Below are 16,560 nucleotides of genomic sequence, written 5' to 3'. Positions count from 1 at the left end.
TTATAACATACATACAAAATTCTTGGGATAAGATTCTTGAAAAAAAATCTTCTACAGATCTTCTTTCTTCCTGGCTGTACCCAGATTGTTGGGTCCCCTCCCTTAGTCCTGTTGCTGTGTCTCTTCTTCTAGGTGTTATGAGTGCAGGATTACAAATGGAAGGATTTCAAACAAACAAATGAGCTGGCATGTGATTCTGAAAGGTTTCAGGCTTGATTCTCGTTTTCTTCAGGTTTGCAGGGCAACAAAGGTCCACGAGGAGATATGGGTGCACCAGGCCCAGCTGGGATGAAAGGTATGCCAGGAGTTCCTGGAACGCAAGGATCGCCGGGCCTTCCAGGGTTAAGAGGAAACCCAGGCCTTCCGGGAGAAAATGGATTACCAGGCCTTCCAGGACAAAAAGGTATGTAGTAATTCATCCAAACTGTATTTCAATTGTTAAATTTCATGTTTGTTTGTTTAAAAAAATATATATGCAGGTAGTACTTCTAGTCTACAACACTCCTATTTCATTGGGCTTTTAAAGTCATGAGGTGAACCAAATGGTACTTGAACTCATAACCTTGAAACAAGAAGAGCACTCTCAGAAAAATTGCGAAAAGGAGTGTTAGTCCCCAAACTCTGAATGTTAAACACTCCTCTATTCCTTTGATATATCACTTCTAACTCAGATTGCAAGGTCAGAAGATACCCAATCTTTAAACTCTTTATTTATACTATAGCTCAACTGAAAGCATGAGGGACATCTCACAGTTAAAATGATCCCACTATGATGTTGGAGGATGGAAGGTACTGTAATTGATAAAACTGGATGAGGTTGCTGGAGGCCATGTGTCCAAGGCTTGCAGAAATATAAAGGTGGTTGTTTCAGACAGTGTTTTTTCTACTTGATATATAACATTGTTGTACAACTCACTATAGAAATTGCAAAATGTAGCTATGTCACTGTATGTTAGCAAAAATGACAAAAGTACAGCAAGATCTTTCATAGACAATAATATCCTTCACCAGGTATACGTGATGTCTCCATTAGACTAATACAGTATTTGGCTATTCAAAATATAGATTGCTTACTTATGTATCTCCAGCGATGTGCAGAACGAATGGCAATACATTTTGCTGGACTAATTTTAGTAGATGGAAGACTAGTCTGTGGACATTTTGACTATGGATAGCTAAATATTCCAATTTTGCCTTCTCTCAGTTGGTTATTTTTCTAATCTTAACTTTAGTTCATCCCAAATCTGGAGATTTTTTAAAAGGTTTATGTAAACATTGTTTGCACTTTTGATGTGAATTTCTCCAAATGATGTAGATTCATATACTACAATTATTATTTTCCATAATATGCCTATGAATTTTTGTAAGCCTTTTCTGATTGGAGAATTTTGGGAAAATTCAAATTTTGTAGGATAACTGAATTTTGGTAAGTGTATTAGTTTCAACGTTCAAACTTTGGTGCATATTAGTATATGAATTCATTTTTAAGTCATCTCATAGTTCCGTCTAGAGATATATCAAGATTTTTAGCTCATCTCTTATTTTTGTTTCCCCAGGCTTACTTTAGCCTCCAGCTCTCCTTATCAGTCTTGCTTTTTCCAAACAAACTTGCCATTGAGAAGGACAGAAATTGTTGATAGGAAGCAGAGCTTTGAGACAATGCTTTGTGGGCTGCTACTCCTAGAATCCCTGAGCCAGAATGGTCAGTGAGAGATTCTAGGACTTGAACTCCAAAAAGTAAACTGCAAGAAGCCTTTTTTCTAATTTAGTAACTGTGATTTCAAGTTTTTTTCTTTTCCAACAGATTAAAAAATGGAGCATTTGGTTAAAAACAATATTTTAAATCTTGGGTTTTACTTCTTTGGAGCTCTTTTGTGACCCTGTGAATCCAACAGTTTAGTGGATTATAGTTAATTAGTAATGTAACTATTTATTTAAAGGGAGCAAAGGGTCCAAAGGCATGCAGGGTTTCCCAGGATTCCCAGGAACTGATGGACAAATGGGAGCTCCTGGTGTGAAAGGGGAAGAAGGACTAACAGGTCAGCGTGGTCCTCCTGGAGAATATGGGCTTATGGGGTCCAAAGGTATGTAGAAGCACCCTGTATTTATGAATAATTATCTTCTGAAATACTTCAGATGAGATTGAGTGTTAGATTTACTTCCAACCCAGAATTTGATATTTCATTTTTAAAAAATCAGTATGTAACAATTGCTCTGCCACATTTCCTCTTTCTCTTTCTCCTCTGGATGTCCTCAAAAAGAGGCTGGACAACTACCTTCAGGGGATGCTTTAGTTGAAGATCCTGCATTGATGGCCCATGAAGCCCCTTCCAACTCTATGGATGCATCCACACTGCAGAAATAATCCAGTTTGATGCCTCTTTAACTGACACAGCTCAGTGCTATGGAATTCCCCGAATTCCATAGCATTGAGCTGTGTCAGTTAAAGTGGTGTCAAAGTGGATTATTTCTGCAGTGCAGATGCAGCCTATGATTCTGTGACTCTATGACTATGATGGTTTGTTTGGATTTCCATACAGTTTACAATTGCTTTTAGGAAATCTAATCTGCTGCTCCTTTTGATGTGTCTGGTCATTTCCTTTGTGTTATCACAAATGGATATGATTATTTTGAGTCTGGCTTGAACTAGCCTGATGATTGGCCTCTATTAAAGCAAAATGATTTACCATCTGTAGGGACAAGAAAGATGTCATCTGTTGCTGCTGCTTCTTCCTCTGGAGTTTTTTTGGGAATCAGGACTTAACAACCATATTACTGCTACCTACTGGCATCTATAGAAAAGGCTCACAGAAATAGAAAGAACCCCTCTCCAACAAAATCACAATAATATCAGTAAATTACCATTTTGTAAAAGATGCTATAGAACAAATAATAATTCAAACCACAAATTATGATCATGAAGACAATTGCCTAAATCATCCACTGGGAAATCATCCTTTCTTAGAGAGGAAATGAAGAAATTCCTCTCTTCCTTTCCTATATCCAAGGCAGCCCCAGATAACAGTATCCCCAATCCCACATAAATCACAAAGCTCCCACCCTGTCTGTTCAAATACAAACAAATTGCTATATGTTGCATAGTGTCCTATGAGCATCTGAAAAAGGCAGACCTGCCTTATTCGACCTTGTTGTTCAAAAAATCTGAAAGTCTCGCAGAGAAGGACAAAAGGACAACAACAACAAAAAACCCAAACCCTTTACAACCTGTTATCCCAAATCCCCACTGTCTCTGCCATTCAGTAGACACCCCTCCTCCCTTTTGATGTAACATTTCAATTCACTTGAAGTCAAAGGCAAAACTATATCCATAGTCTTGTGCTGCAAGGCAAATTTTGCAATAATGTCTGATAATTTCTCCATGGCCAGATATCCAACACAGCTCAAAATAAATTTCCATTAAATTTATGGGATTTATTGCTCAGCGAAGCAGCCCTGTATGTAGCCAGCCTTAGGACCTAAACATTTCAAAATTGTACACCCTAATGAAGAGAGTTGCAGCTACTTCCACCATGGTTTTCATTGTTTCTCTGCTAAGTATGGCTCATCCATACCTACAATTTCCCCAGTCCCAGGTAAACTTGCCTGGTTAGGCAGAGTCATGTGGTAGTCTCAGCTCAGTGTTCAATAGAGAACATTAAGTAAAGTTGTAGTAAAGTTATTTAGTCATATGTTACAATACCTTATGAGGAACAACTTAGGGAGCTGGGGATGTTTAGCCTGGAGAAGAGAAGGTTAAGAGGTGATATGATAGCCCTGTTTAAATATTTGAAGGGATGTCATGTTGAGGAAGAAGCAAGCTTGTTTTTTGCTGCTCCAGAGACTGGACCTGGAGCAATGGATGCAAGCTCCAGGAAAAGAGATTCCACCTCAACATTAGGAGGAACTTCCTGACAGTAAGGGCTGTTCGACAGTGGAACACACTCCCTTGGAGAGTGGTGAAGTCTCCCTCCTTGGAGGTCTTTAAACCAAGGCTGGATGACCATCTGTCGTGGATGCTTTGATTGAGATTTCCTGCATGGCAGGGGGTTGGACTGGATGGTCCTTGTAGTCTCTTCCAACTCTATTATTCTATGATTCTATGATTCTGTAATTCTACATTTCACTCATATGTGACCCCTGTTCTGTGCAAAGAAGGATAGTGGTAGATTGGCATTATCTTCACAGCACCAATGGAAAAAACAGGATGTGGAAGCAGCAGTGTATGTTAATTTATTTTAAAAGGAATAACTGCATTAAGTCTTGGTTGGCCCTTTAGAGAACATAGATCATATTTCCTCTGCCATATTCATCTTGATCATTATTGTTTACTAAGCAGAAACAAAAGGAAGATGTCCTCTGAGAATAACTATTGCTATTGTCTAAATGTCAAACACAAATGTCACATATTTCAAAGAACAGTAAAGGTTTAGACCATAGTCTGAATCCTCGTAATTAGGATGAGTGGATTTAAAGTAGTGGTGTCATTAACAATCTCTTTCTTCATATGTGTACTGTGCTTTTAAGGTGAAAGTGGACTGCAAGGAGAGGATGGTTGTATTACTGTATTGGCAGAGAAAGGAGCAAAAGGGGAACCAGGTCTTCCTGGTGAGGAAGGCTTACCAGGAACACAAGGTAAACAAATAGCCAATAACTATAATGTAAAGTTGAAACTCTGATTGATTTACATTTGCACAGACTGTACTTAATTTTGGAAAACACTAAGAACTAAGCACTAAGAAGTTATGTAGTTATGTTTCAGCTATATTAACCCAGTCTTGCAAGATTACTGAAATTAAAAAGAAGATAATGTTTACATTTAATTTGCAATTGATTGATAAACTAGCCACTTCTAATAAATGGGAAATTGCTTTCTTTAAAAAATGAATAAATTAGTGTACTTCCACCATATTTATATATGCCACATTAGAGGATATTGGAGAAAAACTTTATCACTGATATGCAGTGACTTCAATATAAAATGAATCATTAAAGTAAGCTTACATTATAAGTATCATAATGATTTATTTGGTATTAAGTATTGGGTACCACTTATTTGGTATTGGTATTAGGTAATTCTTCTCAAAACTTTCATATGACCTTGTTATGAAACTAATTTAATAAAAGTCTAAGCAATCTTTGTATGCTTTTTTTTTTAGTTAAACACAATTTGTGGCTAAACTTCATTGCATTTCAAGTAGCACATTATTTCATTTTTCATAGAGACTGGAAAAAATTTTTTGACTATAAATCCCAGAATCTCCAGCCACCTAGCATGTTAGATGGGAAATTCTGGAAATCATGCTCCAAAAAACAACTTTGCCCAGTCCATGCACGTGTGTGTGTGTGTGTGTAGTTGTTAGAAATTCCCTTTAATTTCAGTTCCATGTGTTGTTGTTTTACATTTGGGAGTGGTTGCACTCCCTTGTTTAGTCTGTGACTAGAAAATACTGTGATGTGTGACAAAACCATAGTAATGGGCAACAATAATTTCAGGTGACAGAGGCAGCCCTGGATTTCAAGGGTCCCCAGGATATCCTGGCCGAGATGGACGTCCAGGAAATGAAAAAGGTGAACGAGGTGATGTTGGAGAGCCTGGTTTTCTAGGGCTACCGGGCCTCCCAGGGCCTGCAGGAGTAAGAGGAATAATTGGTTTTCAAGGACAGCAAGGTGATCCGGTAGGTTGAGAACAATAGCCTTTGGAAAGCTTGTGATTATATAGTTACTTTTAGATCTCAGACCAAATGACACAAGACGTCTGTGGGACAAAATCATTAGCTGCTCATGGCACACCTTTGCCTTAGCCCCTAAACCAAGTAACAGCTGCATAGAGGATGTGACATATATCAGTCAATGTTTATTGATTAGCCCTTAGGCCATATCAAAATAACACAAAAGCAGATAAAACATGCTATAAAATTCTATAGAAGTTCTATAGAAGTATTAAAAAAGCTAAAATATAATAAATCTGAAATATGAATAAAATACCATATTGATATCATGTGAATGCCATACAATACCCATAAATGAAGCAGAATTATAAAACTTGATTATAAAAATCTATATAGAAGATTCAAAGTACAAAAATGGGTAAAAGAGAGAAGGGGAAAAATACAGCTTTAAAATGATAGTACATAAAACAAAAAGATTGAACATCAGTTACATATCAAAATTCCTCATCACCTCTACAGTTTACCCCAATTGTCCCCCCATATCTAGCTCTCAGCTGTATTGCTTTACATAGAAACCGAGCTGTGGTGATAGATATTTTTGATTCTTGACCACTCATGAAGTAAGAAGTTCTAATATGGGTATTCCAGAACATTGATCATTTGATATAGGGACCAAGATACTGGTCTCTTTCCTGTTGGTACAAATTACACTTGAATAGAATATGACCTTAATCTTCAATGTCTCAGTCTCCACAAATACAAGTTCACTCATTGTAAGGAATACCATTAAATCTACCATATCTTACCATGGTGTCAAGCTGATCAAATCTAAGTTGAGTAAATGCCTCCCTCAGGTATTTTGGCATTTGTCTTTGTAGATAGTTTGGTCTTTGAAAAGTGTGTTTAAATCAGCTCAGCCATTTTAAATTGCCTACCTTACTAAGGGTGGCTATATCTTTTTGGGCCTCGATATCTTGGATTCTCTGTCTCGCACCCTTTTTTGCTTGATCATTGACTGTGCAGGTTACAGAGAGACCACAGGTCATAATGAAGTTTGTTATTTGCATAAATCAAGAGGACTGAAGGTGGGATTGAGACTGTTCTAAAAGACATAATTTTGGTAGTCTATCTGGCTCCATTTCATGAATGTCACATGCTCAGTTCTAAATGTTGGTGAAGATCATACTAACTTTCAAACTGGTTCTTTTAAATTTTTGTGACTGCTGAATAGGTTGTAGAGTAAATTTATTGTAAACATGAAATCATATACAGTACATTATTTAATGATCCACATTCAGTTCAGCATCTGTAGCAAGCATGCCAATGAATAAAGTGGAGAATATGCAGGGGTAGTTGTGATGGCCATTTAGCAAATTCAAACAAAAATCCACCAAACAGTGATATCTTTATTGGTTACTGAAATGCACAACATACTTGTTGCATGCTTTTGAAGCTCCGCTGGCTTCTTCATCAGGCAAGATGTTACAAATCAAACAGGGGAAAAAAATTGGAGATGTAGTAAGATGCCTGCATTTTGTTGTTTCTGTCCCTAGTTAAGATGGTATGAGAAGAATAAATTTTGCAGGCTGGCTCCTCCTCCTTCTGGCCATGTGGCCAAAGTCCAGGAAATTTAAAGTCCATTTGCGTATCAACAGGAATCTTCTTTTGCAAGGCCACAGGAATGGAAACAGATTAGATTGCAAAAGAAGCATGATAAAATGATGCTCTCTTGTAATTATTTGAACTGAATTTAGTATATAAAGTTCAGGTGATTTCTGTGGTTTAATGTATGTTGAATGCTTTAATCTACTGCTCTGAGACTTTTTTGAAAATGGTTTAGAAGTGTATCAGGATAGCTTCACTTTTTTCGGCTTTCTTTGACGACTATGGATCAGAGGGTTGAAATTTGGAAAATTTATTGTTCTGGACTACAACTCGCAGAGTTCCCTAGCACCAACATGGCTGGTGGGAGTTGTAATTCAAAAAAGAGAAAGAGAGAAGTTCTGAGATTTAAGATCCTCCCAAAAGTCACTTCCAAATTCTGGGCAGGATCCTCTTATTTATACAAATCGCTTGGAACAATGCCAATACTAGTGTTTCTGTAGAAAGAGGATAAATTGGAGGGAAGTAGGGACAGGTAATTATTGGAAAAGGTTTTGTATTTTATATATATTACCTTTCTTGTTCAGTCCATTATTCCTCCATATTGTCAAAGATAACAATTTGATAAGACATGAGCTTAATTTTGTTTTAACATCTGGAGAGGTTTTGAAAGTTAAGTGATGTAGATTTTATGTTTAATAATTGATACACATTTTCCTTTAATAAAATAATCAGGGAGTACAGGGATTGCCAGGTATTCCAGGAAGTCCAGGACTTGATGGTGAAAAAGGATCTAAAGGTAATGATATAATGACAATGTATTCAATATATGCATGAAAAATACCATTACTTGGATTTGTGTGGATGCATTTGGAAAAAGGAATAAATGAAATAATTTCTGGTGATCCAAAGAACATCAGACTGGTTGTGCCCAGCTTTGGAAGTTAGTTTAAAAATGATTGAATTCCAGTTCTAGTCTCAATTCCACCCAAAGTAAAGTTCACTCTTGTCATCATTTCATACCCACAAGAGAGTACAAGGCAATGCTAGAGCCATGTTACATTTTCTTCTACTATTTAGTAAGGCATCACTCTTGCAACCACAAAAATAAAATAAATCAAAGTTAAATGTGTACCACAAAAGGAGTGAAGTTAATAACTGTAAATGTAGTTAAGTTGTGTTTTCTTCACTGGAAAAAGGAATCAATTATAGTTAGCTAGCTATTTTCTAGATGCATCTTATTGAAAATTTGGCAGATCATTTTGACAATGAAAGGATGGACTCTTATGTTTATATATTGTTACATGATTTGGAGTTGGATGGGAAATGTTTGTCCCTTTAGGTTTTGTTGAATTAAAGGTCGCAGCAGCCTTAGCCAGTATAGTCAGTGATAAGGAATGCTGGGGATTTCAGGTTGGCTGCAGGAAGAACACATAATTCCCCCCTCCCTCCCTGATTTGGAGGAATATGTTGGGACTAGTATTATGAAAAGTAATTGAACACTTTGGGGGCATTAAAATATCTTGTGGTTAGGACAATAGCAGAATCCTGTACAGTATATATCTCCTCAGAAGTAAGTCCACTGAACTTACATCCAGCAAAGTTAATACAGGATTATAGCCTCTTAATAAATTTATGTGATTGTTGAAATTTTTGAAAGGAATGCTTCTCAGTATGAATTATACTTTGTGTGTGCACATGTGTTGCTCAGCTCTTGTATGATGCGCCATAGCATTTGCATAATGAGCAAATAATTTGCACAATATTCGAATCTGGCTGTCTAGATGTGGAAAACTAGGCTCTAGCAACCTTGCAAGAGAGGGAAGCTCCTGGTGACTGATAAAGGTGTGGAAGAGAGTTAAGTGACGAAAAGGATGAACAAATACTGAATTGAGGGAGGGACATGTGAGATAGAACAAGAGCTAGGTCAAAGGAAAGAGAAGCAATGGAGATAAAGAAGATGTAACCCAAAGAAAGCTGGCCTGGGCTGAATGAGTAGTGGAGAGAAGTAGCAGAAAGAATAGCAATAGTGAGAGCACTTTACTAAGGGTGGCACAAATGCATTGTTAATATAGGGAAATATGGGTATGTTCACTAGTAAACAATAAAAAGGGGAGAGGAGTGCAAGTTAACCACAGAAGGTGAGAGGGATCATACTTTTTGTCCAGACCATTATTTTTCCTTGGGCCTGCCATAATGGTACAGTTGAATTATACATTCAGAAAAATGATGACAGTCTAGGGAGTATTCACAATTTTTCTCATCTTGACAAAAAGGGATATCTTGGCATATTAAGCCACCAAGAAAATGGCCAACAGCTATAAGATTGATTTGCACATCAAGACTTCTTGCAAAAATAAAGCATTTTGGGGGTACAGAATAATGCAATTTTCTGTGAAAATGTTGTTTTCACAGAATTTTTTTTGTAAACAGTTTTTCACAAAAAGTCTTGAAGTATAGAAAATTATTAAAACACACACACACAATAGCTGTCACCATGTTGCACCATGGAGAGAAAACATTTGAAATGATTCATTATGTTATGCAAAAATTAAATCACATCCCTAATAATCTCCTTCCTGGATGTACTGATTCAGACTATAAATGAGAGGTTATGGTTTTGAATCATTCTCTGTCTTTGAATAAAAATCCTGCCAAATACAAGAATATTCTAGGGAGAAAAGTTAATCTTCAAACCATTTTTCTAAGTTCCAACTGGGAAAATAATGAAAATGATAATTAAGGATTAGGATTTTAAAACATAACATGTAAAGTCTAAAACATACCACAGCATACATTATATGTAGGAAGGGAGTAATTTTATAATAGAACTATACAGCATTGTGCAGCTGTATAGTTATTTTGTTTGCAGACAAGTCAGAAACCTACTCCTCTTAAATTATGTTGCAAAGGACCAAACATGCAGGATTACAACCAATTATGTTATTACAAAAATTAAAAGCATACATAAGAATAAATGTGGATTTGATGTTGACAAAGATAAAGATAGGTGTTATTGTCTACTTATTAGGCAGGGTGTTTTTCTTTTTTAATCTCAGAAGCAAACTCCATCTTGACCTTTGCAGGTGCCAGAGGTGATCCAGCCATTAACATTGGCCAGCCAGGTAAAAAGGGTCCTATAGGAAATCCAGGATTACCAGGTAATGGTAACTTTTGAATATTTTTGCAAGAAATATGCTTTAGTTAAATAACTAAGTAGCTTGGTCATTTTTATGCAATTCATGGACTGATAATTTCCATCTAATTTTGCTAATTTAATACAGATATTTAAATTTAATATACACTGAGCACTTCATGTGCTCCTGTGAGCAATTCAGGTCTCCTCATGTATATCATAACATTTGAGGAGGAAATGGATATCTGGAAAAGCTCTGAACTGCCTGTGATATACTTTAAGATTCATAGCATGTTTATAGACATCCTCCATCACACTTTATTATTAATTTATTGCTATGTATAAAAAGCATTTATTATCTCTTAACCCACCATGGTTCCTACAAAATGTTTTATCTGTTCTGCATAACAGCATACAATTTATTGTACAGCGCAGATAAAAATACTCTTTAAAGACTGATCAAAAGTGCTTTCTAAAAGCTAGTCTTAAACACACACACACACACACACACACACACTCTAAAACAGTTAAGGACCAAAAGCCATACAAAACAATTAAGTATTGGATGCTTGTAAGAGGTTAAGTAGGGATGTAGCCAGCTATTGCAGAGCCAGTGTGGTGTATTGGTTTGATCACTGGACTATGACCAGAGTTTGTATTCTGGTTCAGCCATGTAAGCCAGCTGGGTGATCTTGGGCAAGTTACACTTTCTCAGCCTCAGAAGATGGTAATGGCAAACCCACACTGAAGGAACTTGCCAAGAAAACCCCATGATTCGCCTTAGGGTCATTATAAGTCGAAAATGGCTTGAAGGCACACAACAGCGCCAGCCTGATCTCCCTTGGGATGCAGTTCCACAGCCAAGGTTCTGCTATTGAAGGAACCATGTCCTTTGTGATTACCAACCAAACCTCTCAGGGTGATAGCCCAGGCAACAGGATTTTCACTGAGGGCATTAAATTCTGTGCCAGTTCATATGAGAAGTGGAGGTCTTTCAAATATACCAAGCAGTTTATGACTTTGGAGGTCAAAACCTTTTTGGTCAAAATCTTAAGCTTGGAAGCCAACTGGAAGCCAGTGCAGTTGGTGCAAGAGTAGTAATGTGTGATTTATAAAACACACACCAGAAAAGAGTCTGGCAAATTCATTTTGTGCTGGCTTACTTCTAAATACTTATCAGAGGCAGCCACATGTAGAACACATTTTGTCTTGTAGACTGCCCCTGAAGCAACTTCAAATCTTGGTTACCCTGTGGATGAGACATCTCCAAGATCCCGTCCTCCATTGCTCCGTTTAGGTCCTGCTGGCTCAGTAGTAAAGTAGATTGGGTTTATGCTAGTAGCATGAGCAAAAAAGTTTTTAGTGTTGTAGAACTTGAAAAAAGGTACTTTTTAGATCACAAATACAAGAGTCCCCTAGCCAGCATGCCATCTGGGGAGTTCTGTTCCCTCTTTCCCCAAGGTCCAAGCTTTGTGCTGTATTCCAAACTGTTCTAAACAGGCCACCTTCTTTGCCCATAAGAAAGGACAGAAAACATAATTTCTGCCTGCTTCTTCAGGACTATGTCACACCTTGTACTTTTGGTCTACATTTCAAGTATTTTCATGTGGATTGTTACTGTGTGCCTTCAAGTCATTTCCAACTGATGGCAACCCTAAGGCAAACCTATCACAGAGTTTTCTTGGGCTGTGAGTGTGTAACCCATCCAGTGTCACCCAATGTGTTAGCATACCATGGCTGATGTGGAATTGGACCCTGGTCTTCAGAGTGTAGTCCAGCATTCAAATCACTATACCACACTGGTTCTCAATGTGCATCATACAGACCTACAAATTTATTTCCAAACACACATTGTATGAGTCTACATCTTCTTGGTGAGTGTAGAATCATAGAATCATAGAGCTGGAAGAGACCACAAGGGCCATTCAGTCCAACTCCCTACTGTGCAAGAATACACAATCAACATTACCCATTTTTGTATTTTGAACCTTCTTTTAATAGATTTTTATAATCAGTTTTATAACTCTGTTTCATTTTTGGGTATTGTACTTATATTGTACTGCATTCATATGGTATCTATACGGTATTTTATTTACAGTTTAGATTTTATTATATTTTAGCTCTTTTCTAATTTCTATAGAATTTCTATAGAATTTTATAGTGTGCCTTACTTGCTTTTGTGTTGTTTTGAGATGGCCTAAGGGCTGATCAATAAACATTTTTTTAAAAAAACAACCAACATAGGGCATACATAGAATGACAAGCTTCTACAAAATGGATGAAACAACTGCAGTCACACAGAAGTAAAATCAAGATTCTTTCATTTAATTACAGTTTCATGTATTGCTTTGAAAATACAGTAAGCCATAAATAATATTGTCTCAGCTACTGTTGTCCCCTATTGTTGTTGCCCTGAGTGTGAGACAGCCTTCTCTTCAAATAAGATGTTGCCCTGTTTAGGATCTTTAGATATGCTGTCCTTTTGAGGGGATTATTCTTGTCTACCTGCATTTATATTGTAGATCTTGTCTGCTCAGCCTGTGTTTTTGCACAATCTCATCCCAGTTGTGACTATTTTAATCTGATTTTAACTGTTTTATAATGTTTTTTTTTTCTTTTTGTAATTATGTGGATTAGTTTAAGGATAGAGGATAAACAGATTTATGTACTGATTTATGTATGTATTTATATATTTTGTTTATGTAACTTATGTTGTAATTGTAACCCACCTCAATCCTTTTGGAGAGGCGAGATATAAATTAAACTTATTACTATTAGTATTATTATGTTGGTTTTCAGTATACTTATCCAAGGCAAACAGGATGTGTTTTCCCAATGTTCCAGTCCACACACGGGATAAGGATGCATGAAACAATATCCTGACATGTTTATGAAAACTTACAACTCTTTGCAGAAACATTCATGGCCAGTCGTAACATTAAGTAGGATAAGGCATATGGCTCAGATAGAAATACTGAGTGCCCTGGTGGTCAGCAGCAACACCGTTTTGGAGGAGAGAGCTATATTGGTCATATAGCTTGCTCTACATCTTCTAAGCTAAAGTGAAATGAAAGATCTGAAACCCTACCACTGGTACAGAAGTCAGATTTAAATGGCAATATGGTTTGGTTCCTAGATGAAATGGGAGGAGGCACCATCTTAACTCCGGTCTGAGACAGAGAAAAGCCTTGCACTCAACATTTTTTAAGTATTAAAAAAACTATTAAAAACCTTTAAACTAAATGTGTTTGTTTGTTTGTTTGAGGACTTAATGGATTACCAGGAGACCAAGGAGAACCAGGTGGTCAAGGGGAATCGGGCAGACAAGGATCCAAAGGGCTGGTTGGCTATCCAGGAACACCTGGCTTTCCAGGTGAGGTGGAAGTAAAGAAAAGAAAATTAGATTTGTAAAGTCGAAGGCTTTCATGGCTGGCATCGATAGTTTTTTGTGGGTTTTTTGGGCTATGTGGCCATGTTCTAGCAGAGTTTCTTTCTGACATTTCGCTAGCATCTTCAGAGAATGCTTTGCCTGGGAAAAATTGGGTGTATATATACTGTGTGAGCCTGAGAATGCAGGAGTGATTTGCATGTGTATGTTCTGTGTTGGTGGCTGGCCTCAGCCTGGGAGGCTAATGCAAATGAGGATTAATGCCTGCTAATTGGTGATCATTATCTGTTGGGAAAGCCCCTGACTCTGAGTGGTTTCCCATTTGCTGAGTCCTAATTTTGCTATTCCTCAGGTCTGGTAGCCAGTCTTTCGGCCTATGAGGGAGATAATAGGCTGGCCCAGCTCCATCAGGGCTAGCCTGAAGAAAGAGGCTCCTCTCTCTATAACTGTCATCCTTTGGCCTGTGAGGGAGGGAGGGAAAAACTGCTGGACCTGATTCCCCCCCCCCCCATTCCCTTCTCCTTTTGTGTCATGTCTTTTAGATTGTAAGCCTGAGGGCAGGGAACTGTCTATTATCTCCTCTGTTGTAAGCTGCCCGGATTCCCAGTGATTGGGCAGCATATAAATAAATAAATCCTATTATTATTATTATTATTATTATTATTATTATTATTAACACAGAACAATACACATGCAAATCACTCCTGCATTCCCAGGCTCACACAGTATATATACACCTAATTTTTCCAGGCAAAGCATTCTCTGAAGATGCCAGCCACAGATGCTGGCGAAACGTCAGAAAGAAACTCTGCTAGAACATGGCCACATAGCCTGAAAAACCCACAAAAAACTATGAAAATTAGATTAATATTTTTTAGAAGTTGAATATTATGGGTATTGGGCAACTCAGTGGAAAAAGGTGCAGGGACACCAGAATAATAATAATAAAAATGAAGTTCATAACAGGGCTTTTCAACATAGCCATCTTAATGTGTAGCATCCATAGCAAAAACATTCTGTCATCTGCAGGCATTTCCATGATGCCACCTTGAAGCCACTTTGAATCCCATTTTTGGGAGAAAGGCAGAGTATAAATTCAGTTTATGACTATAATAAAATAAAAGAATGGTGGCATTGCTAGAATTTTAATTGAGTTGGCCTTTCACATGCCATAACAAGCACTTGAAAAATGTTATCCATGGCTAGTAAAATGATATGGTCTTTGTTTTATTTTATTTGTAGACACTTTTCAGCAGATTTCTATATAAATTGTTTTTTTTTTTACTATAATAGAGTCATATGACAATGTGGAAGAGAGACAAGTAAATGTCCTCCTCCTTTTCCTTCTTCTATCTCTTCCAACTGCAGGTGCTCAGGGAGTTGTTGGCTTACCAGGAGTTCCAGGTGAACAAGGTATTCCTGGTCTTTTGGGACTTCCTGGTTTGCCAGGATTACCTGGCAGTCCAGGTAGAAAAGGTAATTATTATTTTTAACTGATCTTTCATGATGTGTGATAGCAAATTATGTGGGCTGAAAGGGGGTTAATGTAACTGTAAATATAAATAGAAAATATGTACTAGAATTTTGAAAATGCAGCCCACTAAGTTAGGAGTATATATTTATTTTTTTGGTGGGGGAAGCAGTTTTTTTCAGCTCTCTGTTACTCAAACCTCTAGGCAAAGAAAATGCATTAGAATAAACTGTGAATGCACCCTATGGCAATATGCAGATGGACTCCGTCTTGTTGAATTTTGGCAACAACTAACAGCAGATTTGTTCAGCTGGACTTTTGAGATGTAAAGTGGCCCTGGACTCTGTTTTGTAATTCTACCCACTGTGCAATGTTTCTAGTTTAGTTTGATGGACAGTGTTTTTAACTGAATATAAATTAATGTAATTTTTAAATAATATTATATATTTTCTTCAAAAATGCCATGAAAATAGTAAGTCAAGCTGGACCACTGATGTTCATTTCTCTCACTTTGCCGGATTGCAGAATAGGGCTGCAAAACCTTGGATGAGTGGCTGTGCTAACACTTCACCAGTGGTTATACTAGCTGTTGGATTCTGGGAACCGTAGTAGAAAAAAGTAACTTGACTGAGCTCTGTAACTACCAGACTTATCAGTAGAAAAAAAATTCCTAGGGATTTTAGGAATTCATTCAGATCTATAATTCTTTGTGGCTCTTCAATCTTTGCAGGGAATGTGAAATGTTATGCAACACAAATGTGAGGTGGTAACAGTTTGTCTATGATGATGGTTAACCTATTCACAAATGTAATTCTGCATGCCTAAACTAGTACATGTGCAATGAAGTAGGTACAATTTTAGATAGGCTCATGGCTAACATTACAAGGCATAGAAATCTTTAGTAAAAGGTGGAATATTTATGTGATCTGAAGAGAAACAAAACAAAACTACAAGGCTTTAAACAGATTTCAGATGTACATAGAAAGCAGTAGAAGAGGACATACCAACCCCCCCCCCAAAAAAAAACCCCAAAGCCCAACCCCAAACAAACCTAATCTAGTTTTTAATTGCTATCTCCTTTGTTATAATTAATGGCTCAGTCTTGAAACTTTGAAATTTGATTACATTTAAATAATACAAGCTGAAGAATTATACTGTAAAATGTAACAATAAGAGTTCACTTGCAGTTCATCCAGTTCAGCCTATAGGACTGTGATGGCTCCAAATACATACTTAGAATTGTTGGTGTTGTTTTGGATTGTTGACAAAAGTTTTAGAAATTGTCTAGCAAGCA

General features: G+C 37.1%; 1 protein-coding gene across 2 annotated transcripts in view; it reads left to right on the top strand.

Annotated features, from left to right (window-relative positions):
• The window catches only part of COL4A4 (collagen type IV alpha 4 chain), an 83,425-nt gene that overhangs the window by 52,754 nt on the left and 14,111 nt on the right, over positions 1 to 16,560 (top strand). For both annotated transcript variants that reach the window (XM_042461071.1, XM_042461070.1), the window contains exons 30-37: positions 233 to 403; positions 1,941 to 2,084; positions 4,525 to 4,632; positions 5,494 to 5,675; positions 8,007 to 8,070; positions 10,358 to 10,432; positions 13,673 to 13,780; positions 15,164 to 15,271. In XM_042461071.1, the coding sequence (XP_042317005.1) occupies positions 233 to 403; positions 1,941 to 2,084; positions 4,525 to 4,632; positions 5,494 to 5,675; positions 8,007 to 8,070; positions 10,358 to 10,432; positions 13,673 to 13,780; positions 15,164 to 15,271 (960 nt within the window). The remainder of the gene's footprint in view (positions 1 to 232; positions 404 to 1,940; positions 2,085 to 4,524; positions 4,633 to 5,493; positions 5,676 to 8,006; positions 8,071 to 10,357; positions 10,433 to 13,672; positions 13,781 to 15,163; positions 15,272 to 16,560) is intronic.

This window comes from Sceloporus undulatus, chromosome 3 (assembly GCF_019175285.1).
Source record: "Sceloporus undulatus isolate JIND9_A2432 ecotype Alabama chromosome 3, SceUnd_v1.1, whole genome shotgun sequence".
In the NCBI taxonomy this organism is placed as follows: Eukaryota; Metazoa; Chordata; class Lepidosauria; order Squamata; family Phrynosomatidae; genus Sceloporus; species Sceloporus undulatus.
The sequence above is the reverse complement of the archived record's forward strand: the minus strand, read 5'-3'. Positions and strand labels throughout refer to the sequence as shown.